This window comes from Chiloscyllium plagiosum, chromosome 23 (assembly GCF_004010195.1).
Source record: "Chiloscyllium plagiosum isolate BGI_BamShark_2017 chromosome 23, ASM401019v2, whole genome shotgun sequence".
Classification (NCBI taxonomy): Eukaryota; Metazoa; Chordata; class Chondrichthyes; order Orectolobiformes; family Hemiscylliidae; genus Chiloscyllium; species Chiloscyllium plagiosum.
In genome coordinates this window covers 15,937,496-15,960,024 of record NC_057732.1, presented here as the reverse complement: position 1 = coordinate 15,960,024, position 22,529 = coordinate 15,937,496, and the positions used below count along the sequence as shown (strand labels likewise).

The 22,529-nt window shown below is 38.6% G+C and overlaps 1 protein-coding gene across 1 annotated transcript in view; it reads left to right on the top strand.

Moving 5' to 3' along the window:
• The window catches only part of LOC122561450 (mucin-19-like), a gene marked incomplete at its 3' end in the record, with an annotated part of 67,059 nt that overhangs the window by 42,636 nt on the left and 1,894 nt on the right, over positions 1-22,529 (top strand). The window contains exons 23-31 of the mRNA XM_043713193.1: positions 1,303-1,407; positions 1,534-1,722; positions 6,436-6,681; positions 7,752-7,908; positions 10,459-10,584; positions 11,482-11,620; positions 13,996-14,024; positions 16,249-16,287; positions 18,268-18,300. Of these exons, the coding sequence (XP_043569128.1) occupies positions 1,303-1,407; positions 1,534-1,722; positions 6,436-6,681; positions 7,752-7,908; positions 10,459-10,584; positions 11,482-11,620; positions 13,996-14,024; positions 16,249-16,287; positions 18,268-18,300 (1,063 nt within the window). The remainder of the gene's footprint in view (positions 1-1,302; positions 1,408-1,533; positions 1,723-6,435; positions 6,682-7,751; positions 7,909-10,458; positions 10,585-11,481; positions 11,621-13,995; positions 14,025-16,248; positions 16,288-18,267; positions 18,301-22,529) is intronic.

Below are 22,529 nucleotides of genomic sequence, written 5' to 3'. Positions count from 1 at the left end.
GACTTTATAAAATATGAGTTGCCCGATTGGGACCGTAAACCTGGTCCAATCAGGGAGCCCTGGCTGACAGATGGAGTTTAATTTAGATAAATGTGAGGTGCTGCATTTTGGGAAAGCAAGTCTTAACAGGACTTAATGGTAAGGTCCTAGGGAGTATTGCTGAACAAAGAGACCTTGGAGGACAGGTTCATAGCTCCTTGAAAGTGGAGTCATAGGTAGATAGGATAGCGAAGAGGCCTTTGGTATGGTTTTCATTATTGGTCAGAGTATTAATACAGGAGTTTGGAGGTCATGTAGTGGCTGAATGGGACATTGGTTAGGCCACTGTTGGAATATTGCATGCAATTCTGGTCTCCCTCCTATCGGAAAGATATTGTGGAACTTGGAAGGGTTCAGAAAAGATTTACAGGGATGTTGCCAGGGTTGGAGGATTTGAGCTACAGGGAGAGGCTGAACGGTTTGGCACTGTTTTCCCTGGAGCATCGGAGGCTGAGGGGTGATCTGATAGAAGTTTAGAAATTCATGAGGGACATGGATAGGTTAAATAGGCAAAGTCTTTTCCCTGGGGTGGGGGAGTCCAAATCTAGAGGCCATAGTTTAGGGTGAGAGGAGAAAGATATAAAAGAGACCTAAGGGGCAATGTTTTCACGCAGAGGATGGTACGTGTATGGAATGAGCTGCCAGAGGAAGCGGTGGAGGCTAGTATGATTGTAATATTTAAAAGGCATCTGGATGGGTATATGAATAGGAAGGGTTGGAGGGATATGGACTGGGTGCTGGCAGGTGGGACTAGATTAGATTGGGATATCTGGTCAGCATGAACGTGTTCAACCGAAGGGTCTGTTTCCATGCTGTACATCTCTATGACGTTATGACTCAATGAAAGATATAAACAGGAGTTTCAGAGGTTCTATTATTCTAAGAGCTGTCTCTGAGGAAGCTGGATTAGAGTCAAGGACTTTCCACCTGTAAATAAGGGGTGACTTTGTGATGGAATACAGGCCCCTGTGGAGTTATTTCACATTTCTCCTCTTCAATGAATCTGATTCTTTTGACAATTATCTCAAATTGTGGATGATAGTTTTAATAGAAGAATATTCTATTTTGTTTTAATGAGGCCAGCAGTAAGACTATGGCACACGACTCTAGATAAACATAATAGTTTATGGTTGAAATTGCATGAGTAACTTTACCATAATACAGATGATACATTAGTACAAATTACTGAACTGACTGAGCTACTTCCAATTGTACAGAATATGTTTTTTTTGCATATATTTAATGAAACCTCTCTTCATTTAGGACCACTGCGGAGAAAATATTGGTACTTTCCAGATACTGTTTGAAAATGTTGCATGCTGTGAAGATGGAGTGACATGTTCCAGAAATATCAAAATTATATTTCAGGTTTATTTTACAAATATTGGCTCTGTACTATTTTAATAAGACCCTTAAAGTATAATTTTCAATTGAGATTATTAATAAATATAATTTAAAAAGCATTCTGTTTTCTAAACCATTTGTCTCTTATAGGATAAAGAACTAACTTTGGAAGATGGGAAAATAAAAGTTTCTGAATCAAATTCCATATCAACATGCACAGAAGATCCCTATTCATATCACACCGTCGGACTCTATCTAATTCTCACATTTTCCAATGGGATTGTTATAATTTGGGACAAACACACAAGACTTTCTGTAACACTAGATCAACAATGGAGGGTAAGTGTAGTTCTGGGTTAAAATATCCCCTCTTACATGTGCTCGTTGATTCTTCACATTTTTTGAAAGCAAACAAATGGTTTCAGAAATTGTATTCATCCAAAACAAGGAATTACCAGTCAATTAATTTGCTTTGAAACAACACCCTAAATCATCACATCTCTCATACAAATCAACAAAAAGATCATACATCTGTCAAAATTGTATTTAGTTTAGCCAGAATGTCTGTCTATGTGACTGGATAGAGTTCCAGAGTTTGGTGTTGCATGGACAGTACTTGCAACCCTGAAATATTCCAACAATCAGTGAGCTAGTCTAAACCTACATGTGGAGTCTTTGCCAGCCCTAAAAACACAGGACTATATTGGAGACACAAATCTTTTTTCTATTAATTACTTGCCTGATTCAAATTCACAGTCCAAAGACTTGACTCGGACTTGAAATACTGCATGTATTTTGTTTGTTACGAAGGGAAACCAGCAATGCAACAACGTTAATATATGCTGTGTATAAGCACATAAGATATCAAAAGTGAGTCCTGCCTGGTGATTCTTGCCTCCTACACTGTTCAAGATGCTCATGGCTGTTTTTTACTCTCCATTTCCAATATCATATCACTTCTTCCATTGATTGCCTTAGTGTTTAAATATCTTATGAGCTTAGTCTTGAATATCATCAATAGGCAAAATATTCCCGTTCTGATATGCTGGGGTGATGTTGGGAAGATTGAGAAAATATGGCAACATTAAAATTTCAGATTCTTGCCATTGAGAAACTTTTTTTCCAATTTTCCCCTTAAGCTCTATATTGTGACTTCAGAATGTTGCTATTGAGCAGTGACAAATTTAATTCGATGCATTTGCACATTATTAATAGCGATAAACATGGGAACCTTGATTGTCTGGCATTCGAATAATGAACTTCGGATCATTCAAACAAGATTGCAAGGTCCCAATGCGTGGCTAACTATGTTATCCAGCATCGATTATCTGACATTTGATTAACCAAGCAAAATACTCTCTGCCTGTGTCATAGAGTGATAGTCATAGAGATGTCCAGCATGGAAACAGACCCTTCAGTCCAACCTGTCCATGCCAACTAGATATCCCAACCCAGTCTAGACCCACCTGCCAGCACACAGTCCATATCCCTCCAAACCCTTCCTATTCATATACCCATTGAAATGCCTTTTAAATGTTGCAATTGTACCAGCCATCACCACTTTCGCTGGTAGCTCATTCTGTACCTGTACCACCCTCTGCGTGAAAAAGTTGCCCCTTCGATCTCTCTTATATCTTTTCCCTCTCACCCTAAACCTATGCCCTCTAGTTCTGGACTCGCTGACTCCAGGGAAAAGACTTTGTCTATTTATCCTATCCATGCCCCTCATGATTTTGTAAACTTCTATAAGGTCACCACTCAGCCTCTGACACTTCAGGGAAAACAGCCCTAGCCTGTTCAGCCTCTCCCTATAGCTCAAATCCTCCAACCCTGGTAACATCCTTGTAAATATTTTCTGAACACTTTCAAGTTTCACAACATCTTTCCGATAGGAAGAAGACCAGAGGTTCCTCTGTATATTTTATTTCTACAATACTTCCAATTCTCCTTCCCTTCTCCAAGATACGCAGCGCACATATTCCTGACTTAATTCACAGCAGAAACCTGGTGAGCTGCAGCTCACCAGTTGATTGTGCTGGCCTTCTTCCAGCTGGGGTTCATCACCATAGCCCAGAAGCTACAGTTCATCATCCTCCTTGACCCTCATCCACACATGTCCGCATGGGTCAAGTACCAGTCTCACCAGCTTCATGCCTGCTCGCAAACCAGCTTGCACATCACTTGATCATATCAACATTTTACTTTAGAGTTCCTGGACACAATGATCTTACATACAAGATTGGCACGGTGGCACAGTGGTTAGCACTGCTGCCTCATCGTGCCAGAGACCCGGGTTCAATTCCCGCCTCAGGCGACTCTCTGTGAGGAGTTTGCACATTCTCCCCGTGTCTGCGTGGGTTTCCTCTGGGTGCTCCGGTTTCCTCCCACAATCCAAAAATGTGCAGGTTAGGTGAATTGGCCATGCTAAATTGCCTGTAGTGTTAGGTGAAGGGGTAAATATAGGGGAATGGGTCTGGGTGGGTTGTGCTTCGGCAGGTCGGTGTGGACTTGTTGGGCTGAAGGGCCTGTTTCCACTCTGTAAGTAATAACCAGAGGGTTAGGTATGGTGGACAGTGAGAAATTTTTCCTCAGATGGTGATGGCTAGCACAAGGGGACACACCTTTAAATTGAGGGGTCTTAGATATAGGACAGATGTCAGAAGTAATTTCTTACTCAGAGTTGTAGGGGCTTTGAACGGACTGCCTACAACAGTAGTAGACTGCCAACCTCAAGGGCATGTAAATGATCATTGGATAGACATATGGATGGAAATGGAACAGTGTAGGATAGATGGGCTTCAGATTGGTTCCACAGGTCAACACAACATCGAGGGCCGAAGGGCCTGTCCAGTGCTGTAATGTTCTACATTTTAACTTGCATGCTTCTGTCAGGTTTCCCTGACTGCAGGAACACATGTGAATCTCTTATTTTACACAGGATGCATCTTCTATTTCTTATCTTAATGTCTTGGTGTTCATTTGCTTCGTACTTACTTGGATGCTGCCAGCCTCTGTAGTTTGTATTAATTCTTAGCAAAGAGGGAGAGACAGGCAACTTTTCACAGTGGGGAGTGCTGAACAGTGAAGGATAGCACTGGGCTGCAATAATGTCACACCTAAAACATGTGCCAGCAACTAATGTGGCAAACACACCACATGAGCTTCAAACAATTAGCCATATCTGAAAGTTAAAGGTAAGCTGGCTTTAGTGGGGTCAAGGAGAACAGCAGTCAATTAGGAAGTCCTACCACAGTCAGTCAAGGGCCTTATCTGATTTCACTCCACAAATTGGATATTATCAGCCCTGCAGTTTATGCGCAACCAGTCCAGGGTTTACAGTCAGGGTTCTGTGGAGTCATCAGTCCAAGGGCTGGTCCAATTTTTCTGCAATGAGTCAAATTGAGTATTTGATTGATTGGAGAGAACTTACTGATGATGCAGGAGCAGGAGAGGTGATAAGATAAACCCCATGAGTAAGTAGGAACCACAGTGGGCAAAGCTGGTTCGTAGCTTAGGAGGCTGAAATGGCTGAGAGCTGTTAAGCAGATATTGTGCATGCAATAATGCAAGAATATTCCATGAGCCTTACAAGAGGTGGATACAATGCCAGAGCTACAATGCCTAATGCCCTTGTGAGTGTGAGGTAACATTGAAGAGATGGTCGCACTTACACTGAGCACAGATGATCGCTGACCTTATTCCTTCATTGCTGGCATTCCTTTTAACCAACAATATAGTATTCACTGTATTCCCAAAATAGATCTAGGCTGACTTTATCTGGTGGTGTGGCCTTTAACGGTGGTCAGCAGGAGAAAGGATTATGGTCCATTCCACCACCCCTTTTACCAGCAACTCCAGATCCCAGTCTGTGAAGCCAGGTGTGAGCTTTGCTTTCTTGAGTCCTTGTTTTCTGCAATGATAATGGAGTATGAAAGTGTGAAAATAGGTTCCTAGCTTGCATCTTCTGAACTGGTGTGCAGTTGAGCTTTAAATATGGGGCCAGCAATGTGAACACTACAAGGTTGTGGCCGTGGTGATCACTTCTGCCTCTCCTGTTATACAATTCCACAGTAGGGCACCAAAAGCCCTCTTGCACAAAGCAGTTGCTGCAGAGGTGATGGACAGTGTGTTCTGAATCTTTCTCATCAAAACTCTAGAACACAAATTGGGAAATCCAGCTCAATATGGCTTCGCAGATCTCAGAGGTGGGGATTTCTGGAGCCTTCCAACACTGAGCAAAACAATTTCTATATATCCAATTTTTGAAAGGCTGAATCCTTATACTGAAACTGTAATGGACTATACTCTCCAGGCAGAGGAATCCTGATTGTCAAGCCCTCAGAGAATGTCAATATTCTTTTCACTGCAATTTTTTTCTCATTCTTCTTACTGCAGAGAAAATAGATTCATTCCATTCAATCCCTCATCCCAGGAATGAATCCACTGAATCTTTACTGCAGTCACTAGTCAAGAATAGTCTTCCTTGCATAAGGAGACCAAAACTGCACAATGTACTGCACGTGCATCCTCACTTGACTAAGTTCGAGAAGTCAATTCTCAGGTGCAGCACTGAAGAAGCAAAATAATTAAATACATACATTTCTATTCCTACTACAATTTAAGAAATAAATTAACTTCATGGTATAAAATACTCCCAATTTATAGCAATTGAAATACCGATGTGTGGGCAACAGTATATCCAATAACAAACTTGCTTACTGAGATCAAAAATATTTTTCCTCCATTTGTTACTTCCCTGTACCAAAGATATTGACACCATTTTGAGCTGATTTTCTTCCCTGGCCACATACCTAGACCAGCCGAGTGGAGATCAATTGATGCTGTAAGCTGAGATAAACAGCCTAAGCACAGATTAATGAAAATGTAAGGTTCTGTGTGATTTAATTATTTCTCAGACACGTGGCTTCCTTTTGTTGGGACATATTCCTGCCTTTACAGGTCAAAGCAGCTAAATTAGTTTATATTGAAGAGTAATTTTGAGATGTCAGATTATTATCCTTAATAATTGGTTATTTGTAACTTGTACAATAGAACAAAGTATGTGGTCTCTGCGGAAATTTCAATGATGACACTGAAGATGATCAAACAACCAAATTTAACTCATTGGCGAGCATCTTCACTGACTTAGGGAACAGCTGGAAATCTAATCAGCTCTGCTCTGATTCGGTGAATCAGACATTTCCATGTGAGAGAAACCCATTCTGTTCTCCATGGGCACAGAGAAAATGTTCCATAATTAAAGACCCAAATGGAGTATTTAAAACATGTCACAAAAAGGTAAGAAACTTTTATTGAAAAGGTATTACTATTAATTTGAATGTTGTTGGTGATAGATTTAAAGCTGTGAAAATAAATGATGAAGAAACTCCATCTTTACATTAGCACACTTGCACATTTTCAAATGGAGCACTCCTTATAATGCCACCATAGATATAAAAACTGGAAGGTCCCAATCATCAGTGCAGATGCCAACTTCTATTATATTTCATAAATCACAATGTCGTAGAAATGGGAAGTTGTTGCCAATGTAATTTAATAGTTTGATTTTCAGTTAGATTTCTGAATTTTTTATTTTCTCTATTGATATCATTCAAAATATTTTTCCAATATGCTTTAAGTGCAGTTTTACCTACTGTTTCCTTTTCTTGATAAATTTTTATTTCTTTTGCCAAAAACAAGGGATTAAATGAAATAATAAGACCCTGATTCAGTGAGGGATATGAAAGGTTGTTCAGGTACAAAGAACCAAGAATAAGGTGAAGTTATATTACAAGTAACAACAGAATATGTAAGGATCTAAGTAGTACTTCCATACAGATCAGAGCCAAATAATATTATCCCACCACAACAAGTCATGAATGGAACTAAAGAATAAGGGCTGGATTTTACACTCCCTAGTTGGTAGCTTGAAGTCTAGAGACATGCAGAATTCAGTAGATAGCTTTCCCATTGCCTACTCTGCTGCCCCAGACTATTCTGAAATCTTACCGGGCATGAAGGTTAAACTGAGAAATGTTTGGGCTTTGCTTGCCTTATTAAAACACTTAATGGCCACTTAAAGGCCCGAACACACTGCCATTAGTATTTTATCACTGGGGGGGGGGAAGGCCCAGGCCAACCAGGGCTTTTGCTGCCGAGGTTGGTGAAGGGCAAGTGGACTGGAACATTACGAATCTATTCAACTTATAAAGAAGAATCAACTTTTTACTCACATGAATATTAATACTTATATATAGGGTCTTTTGGATGTAAAATAAACATTGTAGTCAGCATTCTGTGTGTTTTTAACTGTATTTTAAAAATGTCTTTCCTTATATTTTCTGACACTGTTATGCTATCTTCATCAGGTTAACTCTGAGCCATATTATGAAGCTTGCATTAAGGAAGCATGTGCCTGTGATATGCAGGGAAAATATCTGGGTTTTTGCACAGCTGTCGCTGTGTATGCAGAAGCTTGTAACAAAGTTGGTGTTTGTATTCGCTGGAGAACGCCCGAACGCTGTCGTAAGTCTAAATTTTTGATTGAATTGGAAATATTACACAAAACATGGAACATAGAATAGTACAGCACAGTACAGGCCCTTTGGGCCACGATGTTGTGACAAGCATTTACCTTAATCTAAACTCAATCTAACCAACACACCCTTCAATTTATTGCTGTTCATGTGCTTGTCCAGCAGTCGCTTAATGTCCCTAATGTCTCTGATTCAATACCACTGCTCGAAGTGCACTCCACACATCCAGCACTCTCTGCATAACAAACCTACCTCTGCCATTTCTCCTAAATCTTCTTCCAGTCACCTTAAAATTATGACCCCTTGTGACAGCCATTTCTGCCTTGGGGAAAGGTCTCTGGCTATCTACTCTATCTATGTCTCTCATTACTTTGTACACCTCTATCAAGTCACCTCTCTTCCTCCTTCTCTCCAGTGTGAAAAGCCCTAACTCACTCAATTCTCTTCATAAGACATGCCCTCCAATCCAGGCAACATCCTGGTAAATCTTCTCTGCACCATCTCTAAAGGATCTTCTATAGTGAGGTGACCAGAACTGGACATAATATTCCAAGCGTGGTCTAACCAGGGTTTTATAGAGCTGCAGCAAAACCTCAGGGATCTTAAACTCAATCCCCCTTTAATGGACACCGAAACACCATACACCCCAAGATCCCTCTGTTCTCTACATTGCCAAGAATCCTGCCTTTAACTCTATATTCAGCATTCGAATTCAACCTTCCATAATTAATCTGTTTGCATTTATCCAGGTTGAACTCTGTCTGCCACTTCTCAGCCCAGCTCTGCATCCTGTCAATGTCTGATTGAAGCCTGCAATAGCCTTCAACACTATTCACAACAACATCGACCTTTGTGTCATTGGCAAACTTATTAACCTGCCCTTTCACTTCTTCATCCAAGTCATTTATAAAATCTACAAAGAGCAGAGTCCAAAGAACAGATCACTGTGAGACATCACTGGTCACCGACCTCCAGGCAGAATACTTTCCATCTGCTACCACTCCCTGTCGTCTTTTGGCCAGCCAATTCTTTATCTAGATAGCTAAATTTCCCTATATCCCATAACTCCTAACTTTTTGAATAAGCCTATTGTGGGAATCTTGTCAAATAGCAGCAGAGAAATCCAGTCCTTATTCTTTGGTTCCATTTCATTTCAGCCTTACTGAAATCCATATACACCACATCTACTGCTTAACCTTTATCAACTTGTCTCGCCACATCTTCAAAGAACTCAATAAAGCTACCCCTCTCAAAGCCATACTGGCTATCTTTATGTTTCTCCAAATAGTCATAAATCCTGTCTCTCAGAATCCTTTCCAATACCTTGCTTACCACAGATGTAAGACTAACTAGTCTATAATTCCCAGGGATTTCCCCATTCTCTTTCTTGAGCAGATGAACAAAATTCGCCTCCTCTAAAAATTTGGTACGACTCCTGTGGAGAGTGAGGATGTAAACTTCTTTGCCAGAAGTGCAGCAATCTCATTCCTTGCTTCCCGTAGTAACCTTGGATATATCTGGACTGGCCCTGGAGGCTTATCTGTCTTGATGCTTCTCAGAATGTCCAACATATCCACATTCTTAATATCAATCTGTTCAAGCCTATTAACCAGGTCTAGTGTTCTCACTATCAACAAGGTCCCTCTCTCTCGTGAATACGGAAGCAAAATCTCATTTAGGGCCTTCCCTACCTCTTCAAAGTCTAAGCACAAGTTCCTTCCACTATTCCTGCTCGGCCCTATTCTCTCTCTGATCATTCTCTTACTCCTCACATAAGTGTAGAACACCTTTAGGCTTTTCCTATTCCCTTTTGCCAAAGTTTTTTGTGTCCACTCCTAGCTCTCCTCAGCCCATCTGCACTCAGGATGTTCCAGTCAATATTGGGAAAGTTGAAGTCACCCATAACAATAACTCTGTTACATCTGCACCTATCGAAGATCTGCTGTTCAATTTGTTCTTCCATTTCTCTGTTGCTATTGGGGGGTCTTTAGAAAACACCCGATAAAGTGACTGCTCCTTTCCTGTTGCTGACCTCCACCCATACTGACTCTGTAGACAAACCCTCTTCAACAAAGTACTTTTCTGCAGCTATGATGCACTCTCTAATTAACAGTTCTACTCCTCTCCTATTTTCCCACCCTACCAGTTCTTCTTAAAAGATATAAACCCAAGAACATCCTGCAACCATTCCTACCCCTGTGAAATCCATCGATCCATTATGCCCACAACATCATAGTTCTAAATACTGATCCGTGCTCTGAGTTCACACTCTTGTTCCTGACACTCATTGCATTGAAAAAGACACACTTTAACCCATCCCTTTGACCTATCAACTGTGTATCCTTCCTGACAGACTCTCTGCATTCTATCTCTGCCTGTTCAATAACTACCCTCTCCTCTGATTTGTAGCTCCGGTTCCCATCCCCCTAATTATTTCTGAACTATTTCAACAAGGTTTGCATCTTGATCTGAGCTGTTCCTTTGGATGTTGAATCAATTGCTGGCATTGTAGATCAACTAATTGTATTTTATATTGCAGCTGTCTATTGTGACTATTACAACAGCCCCGGTGAATGCAGCTGGCATTATCAACCATGTGGATCTTTGACAGTAAAAACATGCAGTGACCATTCAATTCGAAGAAAGCTCTCTGCCATCCTTGAAGGTTGTATTATTTCATAATTTTGCTGATGTTTAGGTCTGCCACAACGTATTTCTTACGTGTTTAATGTAAGCACAAGTAGAGTTATTTAGAGATAATTTGGCATATAAGATTTAAAAAACACATCAATGTTCTAAAACTAAAACTATATTTAAAATGATTCCGATCAGAAGCATCTTGTTAATTTTCCAGTACAGCTACAACACTGGTATCTCCCTGATATAGTGTAAAATTGTACAGCTATGTCTTGCCCAGAGAAAAGCAGTTCAAGTCCAATCAGGTCAATTTCCTTTTGATCAGTCAGCTCTCATTCAGTTGCAGTGCTATACAGGGACATTACACAGCAGTAATCTGTTCACTGATGTTCATGTGACTTCTGACATTTGACTTTAGGCCTCAACGCAGCTTTGGTCCAAACATGGACAAAAGAGCTGAATTGCAGAACTGAAACGAGTTACTGTCTGTGACTTCAAGGCAATTTTTAACAGAGTATGGCATCAAGAAGCCAAAACAAAACGTCAAAAGGAATATTAGCAATATTTAAATTTCAGATTTTCTGCTTTTATTAAATCAGTTGAAAGACAAATAGAATTATTTGGCAACTCTAACATCATGAATGAATTAGTTTTTGTGTAATGTAAATTAAACAAATAACTAAAATTGTACAGTTGTAATTACATGGATAACTCACTTTGTTGAGTGTACTATAATGAACCATTAACAGGACAAACTTGTGAAAGGCAAAGTACAAAAATTACAGTCTTGCTGAATAACTAATAAATCAAGCTGTAGTTCCCTGTGCCATGATGTCTATACATAATAAATCTATAATTAAAACCATTGCTAATATGATAGCACCATAGTTCCTCACACTTACTTTCACATTTTTTAAATAATTAGGTTGCTACCCGAAGTGCCCAGACAGTGCTCCTTATCTGGATGAAAATACAATGAAATGTGTCAGCCTAGATGAGTGCACTTGTTATTACAATGGCAAAATATATCATCCACTTGAAAGTGTACCTGGCTGTGGAAACTGGTAAAGTATCCAGAAAATGTGTTTTATTGTTAGTTAGTAATGTGTCATGAAAGCAATTATGGGCCAAATCTTCCAGTCTCCAAATTGTCAGACTTTGGGCATATCTCTGAAGAAAAGCGGCATGATACTGCCTAATATCTGGATAATTCCAAAGCTGATCCTTCCAAGAAACACTTTGTGACTCCCAACTTCTTCCCTCTCAATCACAGTTACACATCCTTTACTAGCTCACTCTATGAGGGACTGTGTCATCACAGCAGCAGAATTGTACTTCAACACAATCTGCAACTTTATGACTCAGCATATCCCCTCACTCTACCCTTGCTATCAAGCCAGGGTATTAACCAACCTAAAAATGCAATCTCAAAGTGGTGAGACAATAAAACTGGACCATCTACATAAAATAAATTATAAAGGTTTCAAAGGAAGCTCAGCACTACCTTCTCAGGAGCAACTAAATACTGTTCCAGGCAGAGAAGCCTACATTCCTTGAATGAATAAATAATGCTAAATGGTATAAGCAGTAAGTGATAGACACAACTAAGTGATTTCACAATTGATGGATCAGACCTAAGCTCTGCAGACCTTCCACTTGCAGTTCTGAATGCCGATGAACAACTAAACAACTCAATGGAGGAGACGGCTCCACAGATATCATAGATGTCAGTTTCAAGTCGATTCAATTCACTCACATAATATCAAGAAATGGCTGGAAATGATAGATACGGCAAATGCTGTGACAATGTTTTGGCATAGTCTTATGTTCCAGAATATGCTGCAACCTCAAACAGCACACTTTAACACCAGCATCCATCCGGCAATGTGGAAAATGACCCTCCATTTCCCGCACACAAAAACAGGGCAAAACCCCAACTCATCCAATTACTGCTCCATTAGTCTACTCATGATTGTCACTAAAATAATGGAAATTGCCATGAATAATGCTATCTAACAGACAAGTTTATCACAACCTGCTCACTGATGCTCAATTTGGGTTCTGCCAGAATCACTCAGCTCCAACTTCATTATGCCTTGGATCAAATATGGACAAAAGAGCTGAATTCTAGAGGGGAGATGATAGTGGAGTCCACATTTGACTCTGTGTCTTGGCAAGGCCAGAGTCAATAGGTATCGGTGGGAAAATTCTCCCTCCATCAGTTAAAATCATACCTGATTTGATCAGATTTAACAGTGACACTACCTATTTATTAGGAGGTAAAAACAATGACTGCAGATGATGCCTTGGATGCTGCCTGAACTGCTGTGCTCTTCCAGCACCACTAATCCAGAAACTACCTATTTATTATCAACATTTATTCCAAAGATTAGATGACTGAAGTAATTTGGTATTTTGGCCATAGCGTGTTTCATTATAAATATTGATAAGTTGCCCAGTTTGTTCATATTATTTTGAATGTCTTGCCAAGTTCTTAGGTGTTTCATAGCATTGTACATACCAGATTGTCTATACTTTAAAACTTATGAACAGAGTAAAATTTGATTCAAAGAAGTTTAATTTCAGTTTTCAATTTGCTTTAAAAAAGTAATTTATCATGAAAATGATGATACTCTAAATGGTATAAATCACAGTTGGATAATGTGAAAATTTCTTTTGTGAAACCAAACCAGCAGTCCATTTTATACCTTGCCTTAGGTTTTTCTTGGTTGAGGTCAATGCTAATAAAAATAGACGGGTTTTAAAATGATTCATTATCAATGAACCAAAGTGTTGCATCCACAAACTGTCATGCATTGAAAGCCAACTTCATTCTAAACATTTAGAGATGAGCTAAAAAGAATTTACAGTTATAAAGTGATTTTGATTGTGCCTTTAATGAGGGAATAGCAAAGTTTGAAAGAAGCTGAGTAAATCATGTTTGAATGTTTAAGTGATTTACGCTCTTGTTTGATAGGCACAAGGAGAGTGCTGGAGGAAAATAATTTGTTATTACCTCTTCTTCCTCAGTCCTTTCTACAGTCATGCTAACATTACAATATCCTTGTGTATTTCCATATACTTTTTTGTTGTACTAGTTATAATGCAAAAGAAACTGGTTCAAAAGCTAATACAAAATACTATCAGTGCTCTCTGTCTACGAAGTGCAATTTTTAGCAAGCTATTTTTCACTTTTTCAATATCAGGTGAAAGCATAAATGATTTTTGTTTAGTGAGTAATAGATCTGCAAAAAGCTGCATTTTTCCCTCACTAGAATGCAGGGTTGATCGTACAAATCTGAATGATTTCTCCGTGTTTTGTAAATGTACCAGTTTTTAATGGGGATCTATAGTGTATTGAATATGGACACTATATACTGGATAAGGCTTGTTAAGCACTATTTTCTAAGGTAATATTTCCAAACTTAATATTTTACAGTGTATGCAGCGAAGGTATTGTCAGCTGTGGTAAGTGAACTTGTTTTCAATAATTCATGCACCACAGTAAAACATTACAATGGCAAATACTGCTATCAGACACTATGGATAAAACAATGAGGGAACTTATATTTTGAGCAACCCAGAACTGCAGAACAGTTGGTTTATTTAGGGAAATGCTAATTCAATGTCCATCTCAGCACTCAAAGTACAATGAAGGACATTAACTGAAAGTAGATCCAATTGGAGGGCTACAGCACTAGATTACTAGCCGTAAGAGAACAATGCTAAAGAGGTGGAGCTGCAGAGATAGAAAAGAATGCATGAGGGAACCTTGCAATGACCCTTTTTTAGTCTAAATGGTGCCCACCATTGTCAGGAAGGTAGCTGCCAACATGTTGACCCTGACTTTGGCAAGTACTCGGAGCTGAGAACTCATAAAAAGAGTCACACTGAAACAATTGTTTGAAAATGATGCTCCCGATCTCAAGTCCAAACCTGCTTTCACTGGGCTGTGAAGATTCTACCCAACATTCCTCAACTTAACTCTCATACGGCCAACTTTTACTCAAAACAGACTCTGCTTTCATGTGATATTCTCAAAAATCAACTCTGGTTGCTCATAAAAGATATTCTCCACTAATTATTCCATTATCCAAGAAAATATCCCAATCACCGACATCTAACTAACACTGCCCAAGAAATAAAGAAGCAAAATCATAAATTGGAAATTTATAGAGATTTCGGATAAAATATAGGACTGAGCACAGTGCTCTGCTTAAGAGCAGCAGCAGCTAGGCCCTACATTATATATAGTTAATTAATTGTAAAACAAATCAGGACTACTAGTTTGTGATTTCCCAACTAGCACCGACCACAGTGCTGAACTGGGCAATCAGCCCTTGTAGTCAATTCTAGCGATAATTGCTTTTCTGTCCTTTAGCACTTTTGTTATTTCTGCTTCAAACATGTGCGTAGAGCAATGTTCTAATGAGGCAAGGACATCTTGTCATTTTCTGAAAATGAAAATAAAAATTTAAGCAAATCAGTGCCAAATTAGGAAAAAAATGAAGATAACATAATTCAAAGTTCAATGTTTTCTCCCAAACTTCCTACCAAAATGAGACTGTAAATTGTCTTTTGTGCATCAAGCACCAATCCAGTAAGAAACTAAAGAGTTTGATGAAATCTTCATCTCTCAATGTTTATTTTCCACTCAAAGTAATATCTGCTAGTTTGAGAAATGGTGTGAAACCTGATTATACCAGGCAGATTAGGCATGCCACAGAATAAAATATGGCAGTGCTGTCAGAAAGGCTGCTTACTTTTTGTGGAATACAAGAATTGTCAGCAAGGCCAGCATTTGAACTGATTGGCTCTCTAGTCCATTTCAAAGGACAGTTTAATGTTAACCACATTACCATGGTGCAGAGTCACATATAGGCCAGACCAAGTAAGGACTGCAGATTTCGTGCTCTTAAGTAAATTAATGAAACGAGTGATTTTGTACAAAAATCGACAATGACTTTGTGGTAACCATTAAATTGTTTTTAATTCGAAATGTTAAATTTAAATTTCACCATCTACCAGGTTAAGATTCAAACCCACTTCCCCAGAACATTTATTGGCACTTTGGATTACCAGAGCTATTATGTCATTACCAGATGACATTAGCACTATGCCTCCACCTCTTATCCAATTTCAACAAATCAGTTTCTGGCAGCTGGGCACTGCTGGCAAAAGCAGCATAAATTTGAGAAGCAGAAACTGACCTTTCAATTAGATGCTGGTCTCAATGTTGAACCTAACAATTTCAGATTGTTACTCTGTTCCTCCATTTTGTTTTATTTTACTTACATCTTGCAACGTTTCTCTTATTTTTGCTTTCAGTCAGCAGCATATCTGCTTTGGGCACAATTTTGTTTTTTTTCCCTTCTTTTCTTTGCTCATTCCCATTCACTTGGCCCAAGAGAGCTGATATTTCTGACAGTCAATGTCTCCTGTTTACAACTACACCAATAAGACTTCCTTTTGTCATGCTCAATCCATTCCCTTCCTCAATCTGATACATTAGTAACTTTTGCCGCTTAAAATGACAGGTCACAGGCCTGAAATATTAACACTTCGTCTCTGCAGATACTGACTAACCAAGTGATATTATTTTTCCCAGCATCTTGTTTTTAACTCTAAATCAAATTGTCAAAGACAAAAGAATGTCATGCAATGACCTAAAATAATTTATTTTCTTTCCTAGAGACAACCACATCTCCGACTACAAAGATCACCACTACAGGTGACTAACTCTCACTGATATTATCTATGGATATGTGAAAACAGTTCCTAGTTATAATTTTGTTTCGTATTTTCTTTCATATAATGTCAAGAACTTTAATTAAATTTTTACCATATTATGAAGCAAAGTGAAATGGAACTTAAAAGAATGCAGAAGTGAAAGAGTTACTGCTGGAAGCAAATATTCAAAAAAGAAGTATTCCCTGATGTGAATGGAACAAAACACACCAAGGCCTTTGGAGAATCTTGCATGAATCCCAGAATATTAAATGACGTTAGGCAGTTGATGGAGGAGGCACTAAATATAAATTATTAAAAGCCAAAGGATAAGAGACTGTCAAAGAAATCGCATTAAATTGAAAACTAATTAATCTTACCTTGATAATGAACAGTCTTTGAGTGTAAATGCAGGACAAAATGAATGAATATATGGATAATGGTGAGAAAGTTGGGAGAATCATATGAGATGGCCAGCGAGGATCTTCCTGGGATCAAAAGCAAAATGCCCCATTTTCCAAACAAGCGTGAAATGAGATTTGTGAATAGCATGAACCATTTGCATGCATTAACATTCACATCATGATATTATCTTGTATTACTGGTACACAGCTTCCCATCTTCTCAACGTATGGAAGAAAAACTAGATGCTGGCAATTCCCAATGTAAAAGTTACAGCATTAACCTGGTAATGCCAGGTCGCTGCTTTCTGTCCAACACTTACCAAAATCTCAGGGCACACTCCATTGGCAGTGACCAAATACACCATACCCCTCCCTCCCCAGACTATTGGGACTCCTATGTCCCTGTGAACAAAGCTGGTTGCTAATTTCCCTGTGCCTGGTTTTGCTGTAGTAATTAACAGCAGATATGGGCTGGCAGTGATTGGCCTGGCAATTGGCTGCGCTTCAAAGATAACACCGACACACAAATCCTAAGAGGTCCTGGCAGTTGCCATTACTACTGTACTGACTTGGAGAACATATTGAATGGGGTGTCATGGTGGGTTGTAGTTCATAAGTAAGGAGACAGGTTTGGGAAGATAGTGTGTGAAAACCTATTCAGGCTTATGGAAGAAAACTGTCCGTGAAACTTGCCGAAATTGAAATTTAACCAATCTGTGGTAAAATTCAGCACCATGGCATCAAGTGATAGTGAATACTTATTTAACTTATTTTTTAATAGAAGCCATTACTTTAAATGATATGTGTGGATTAAAAATGTAGGCATCTCATAAAATTGTAGAATGCATAAAAATGGAGACTTCTAAAACTAGGAGATGTTTCTTGGAAAGAAATAGCAACCGACAGTCTTGACAGGAATGATAGTTGTTCAGAGTACAAAATTAGGAGTTTAATGAAACTATGTGGATGGCTGGGGGGGAAAACAGATGGGAGATAAGTTCATTGTAGACAAAAATTAAGGGTTTTTAATTTTTTTAAAAATGTGATATGAACATTCCTACAAGATCAACATTTGTTTCCTATTACTGATTGCCTGTGAGACGATGATAATGAGACTATCGAGTGACTTGCTAGGTTATTTTCTAAAGCAGTTAAGAATCAATCACATTGCTGTAATTCTGAAGCCACATGTAAACCAGACTATGTAAAGACAGGAGATCTTATTCTTTAAAAGGACATTTTTTAGCAGAATCAATGATAAATTCACTTCTAATTCCTTTTTAAAATTAATTCCACCATTCAGCTGTGATGGGACTGTAGCCATGTTCCCAGTGCATGTGCCCATTCTCTGGATTATGCATATTGCGACACTTTCACTGCAAGGAAATATGCATCATTACAGGATAGAATAAAATATCTGAATTTAATAACTGAGGAGAATATATGTCTTACAATATCAAGAGCAGATACTAGAATCATCACTATCAATTTTGGCATTTCTCTCAAATTTTAACTGAGGTAAATCAAAGGGTACTTGACAAATAATGTTTGAAGTAACTATTTTCTGCTTTCATTTTTAGAAATTACAACTTCTACAATCTCGACAACAACAGGTGTGTGGCTTACATTGAGAGATATAATAATTTAGAGCTATGATCAGAAACAAATTTCACTCACTGGTAGCTATTCACGTGAACATGTATATGGTGAATTTCCCAGTAGTGGTGGGCTGGCCATATTAACACATAATGATTTGGGGATAAGACATTGGAATGGGAAACTATATTGAACATAACATTTCCAAATGGACTTTTTTAAAAATAAAAAGCTTTTAACGCTGTCACAACTAGTCAAAGCCTAATTAAACTAAAAGTATATGAGAGGTAATTTTCTTGAACTTGTTCAAATAGCCCTGGAAAAATACGGAGAGCAGATGAGAACATTGAATACAAACCCTTTCCACCAGAAGTTTCTGTTCGGCTTCCCAGGATGTCATTCTTCGTCCAATTGTATTTGAAGGTTACTCTTGTCGATAGCCTTTGATTTCCCATATTTAAACAGATTTATGCTGAACAGGTAGTTGTGCTGTTTATTGATTTGATTGACCTACTTTAAATTTGCATGTGAACATCAGTGGACAGTTAATGGGTTCCTCTCATCGGTGATTTCAATAAAACACAGCTGACAATTGAAAATCACTCCCAATTGTGTTCCAGTTTAGTCATAATTAATGTGTTTTAATGTACTCATCTGTTTGTTTCTTTGTCTTGATTTTGTTGCTGCTTCTTCAAATTTTGTCATTGCGTAAGTGGATTTTAGTGGTTTGTCAAAGCCAGAATTATGTGGTATATTTTTTCAATGCATTTGAGTCTTTTTCAATTACAAATTGAAGAAAACTCAAAGTCAAACTTGGATCTTCACATAGACTGAACAAATTGAATTGGCTACAATATCACGGAAGATGATGTTGTAGAATGCTTTTTGTGACAGATTCCTGGAACAATATATGGTGGAACTGAATGGAGGAAGAAAGCTTTTTTAAATGTAATGCTGTATACTGAGGCAGATTTAATTACTATTGTTGTGATAAATGATCTTATTGGGGAAAAAAAAGATTATTGAAGTCCATGTTAAGTTTAAAGAGACATATTCAACCTCAAAATATTCATAAGGTTAAATAAAGCCAATTACATTGGTAAGAAGAGACAGTTGGCTAAATTCTATTGTGTAATAGACTAAAAGGTATGACAGTAAACAAACTATAGAAAATTATTGAAGGAGTCATTCAAAAAGAACTGTAAGACCACAACAAAAAGGAACAGGAGTAGGCCATTCACCCTCTTGAGCCTGTTGCATCATTCAGTAGGATCAAGGCTGATTCCCATTCCTCATGTCCATGTTCCTATCCTTTCCCCACACCCTTTGATTCCCCTACTGATCAATAATGTATCTATCTCTGTGTTAGACACAAGAGCTCTGCCCCCACAGTTTTCTGTGGCAAGAAGTTCCAAAGACACTCAAACCTCCAAAGAAATTCCTCTTCATCTTAATCTTAAATTGGTGCCTCTATTCTGAGAGAATCCTGTCTGGCCCTAGACTGTCTCATGAGAGGAAATCTCCTCTCAGCATTTACCTCATCAAGGCCCTTAAGACTCCTATATGAGATTGCCTCTCATTCTTCTATACTCCTGTGAGTAGAGTCCAAACCTATTTGACATTAGTTCATAAGACCAGGGATCATCCTAGTGAACCTTCTTTGAACTGCCTGCAGTAAGGGAGTAAAAATGTTCATAGTACTCCAGATGTGGTCTCACCAGCAACTTGTAAATTTGCAGTAAGATTCTCCTACTCATACTCCAAACTCCTTGAAACAAGGGCTGAAAATGTGTTGCTGGAAAAGCGCAGCAGGTCAGGCAGCATCCAAGGAACAGGAGAATCGACGTTTCGGGCATAAGCCCTTCTTCAGGCTTATGCCCAAAACATCGATTCTCCTGTTCCTTGGATGCTGCCTGACCTGCTGCGCTTTTCCAGCAACACATTTTCAGCTCTGATCTCCAACATCTGCAGACCTCACTTTCTCCTTAAAATAAGGGCCAACATTCTATTAGCTTTCCTGTTTAACAGCTGCATCTGCATGCTAGTTTTCTGTGTTTCACATAAAAGTGCTTCCAATTCCCTTCGGGTTGCAGCTTTCTGCAGTTTTTCTGTATTTAAATAATAGTCTGTTCTTTTGTTCTCCCTTCCAAAATGAACAACTCAATTGTTTTTCCACATTGTACTCTAATTGTTAACTTTTTGCCATCTTACTTAGCAATGCCTATCTGTAAACTATTTTTATTCTTTGCACAACTTGCCTTTCCAATTATTTTTGTTCTCTGCAAATTTGACTCCAATATATTCACTTCCTTCCTGCAAGTCATTGATATATATTGTAAACTGTTGCAGTCCCATCACTGATTCCTGTGGAATGCCACTGGTCACAGGTTGCCAGCCTGAAAAAGAGCTCCTTATCCCCACTCATAGTTTCCAGCCCATAGGAATTGTCTATCCATGTCGATATATTATCTCTAACAACATAGATTTTTATCTTATGACTTAACCTGTTACAATGTATCTCATCAAACACCTTCTGTAAGTTCATTTTGGTCCCTCTCTATCTACTTGGGTTGAGACTTACTATAGAAACTCCAATAAATTAGTCAGACACGATTTCCTGTTTATGGAAATATCTTCTTTAACAATTGATTCCATTGGTGACTCAATTTCTGCCTCTTTCCCATCTTTGAAAGTAGTGCAGTTTTCCAATTTTCTGGTACGTCTCAAGGATCCAACGATTTTTGCAAAATCACAGCTAGTTACTACCACTATCTCTTTAGCTAACTCCTTTTAGATCCAAGCCACCAGGGCCAGAGGATGTATTTGCCTTTAGCTCTATTAGTTGCTTAATTCTACTTCTTTACTGATACTGATGATACTTAATTTCTCTCCTGTATTCTTGAGCATTAATGGAACGCTTGAAGTATCTTCCATCATAAAAATGTTCAGCTAAAATATACTTCCTCAAAAACAAATGCTCATAGAACAGTTCAACATAGTACAGGCCCTTCAGCCCTCGATGTTGTACCAACCTCTTATCTTACTTTAAGATCAAAGTAACGTACATGCTCTATCATCCATGTGCCTATCCAAGAGTCACTTAAATGTCCTGAATGTATCTGACTCTATTACCACTGCTGGCATCTCAACATGAGTCCTGGTGCCTATATGAAGGAAATATATTGAATTGGTATGGAGCTCTAAGAGAGAGAGTGGAGGTGAGGGCCAAAGGTTGGCATGTGTTGGCATTAAGATGTCATGCAGGTTATAAAAGCAACTTGGGATGGCTTGAGGATCATAGATTAGCACTAAGGGGATAAGGAACCATGGATAATGATTGGAGGAGCACAGATTGACAAGGAGAAACACTAAGGGTGAGAGAGTGTAGACGTAATATTAGTATTAGGTTGTGAGGGTTTGAGAGTTGGTTGGGCAGACCTTTGCCAAATCCAACCTCTACATCACCAGCTGTGTTACCTTCTTTGAACTCTGTGAATGATACCAAATCCAACCATCTGGGACATTATTCCCATTGAGTAAGGTTAATAGAGCTGGGGATTTTCCTACATCTGAGGTCTTGATTTGGGAGCAAATATTCTCAGAAGCCAATATTTAGGATTAAGATTTTAATTTAAATTAAATTCACTTTTGTCTGAAGAGAAACCAACATTGACAGGAAGTGGTTCTAAATGAAATAGTAATTTGGAACTTGTAAGGACACAAAAATAAAAATCAGGAATGCCCTGGTTAGTTAATGTGCTGCCTCAGCTGCTCTTTTCCAGTTGCTTTCCATATCTTTGATTCTCTGAAAGCAAAGATTTGTCCATTTCAACCTTAAATTCACACTATGACAAAGCCTTCACCAATCCATGATTTGGAGATGCCGGTGTTGGACTGGGGTGTACAAAGTTAAAAATCACACAACACCAGGTTATAGTCCAACAGGTTTAATTGGAAGCACACTAGCTTTCGGAGCGAAGCTCCTTCATCAGGTGATAGTGGAAGGCTCGATCGTAACACAGAATTTATAGTAAAAATTTACAGTGTGATGTAACTGAAATTATACATTGAAAAATTGATTGTCTGTTAAGCCTTTCATTTGTTAGAATACAGTGATAGTTTCACTTCTCTCATGTGTAAATCACAAAACCTTTTTTTTAAAGTTGCATTCCCGGGTTAGCTGTTAACAATGGTGATAGCTAGACAATATGTTGAAGGTGTTAGCCCCCTGTGTTCTCTGTCTATG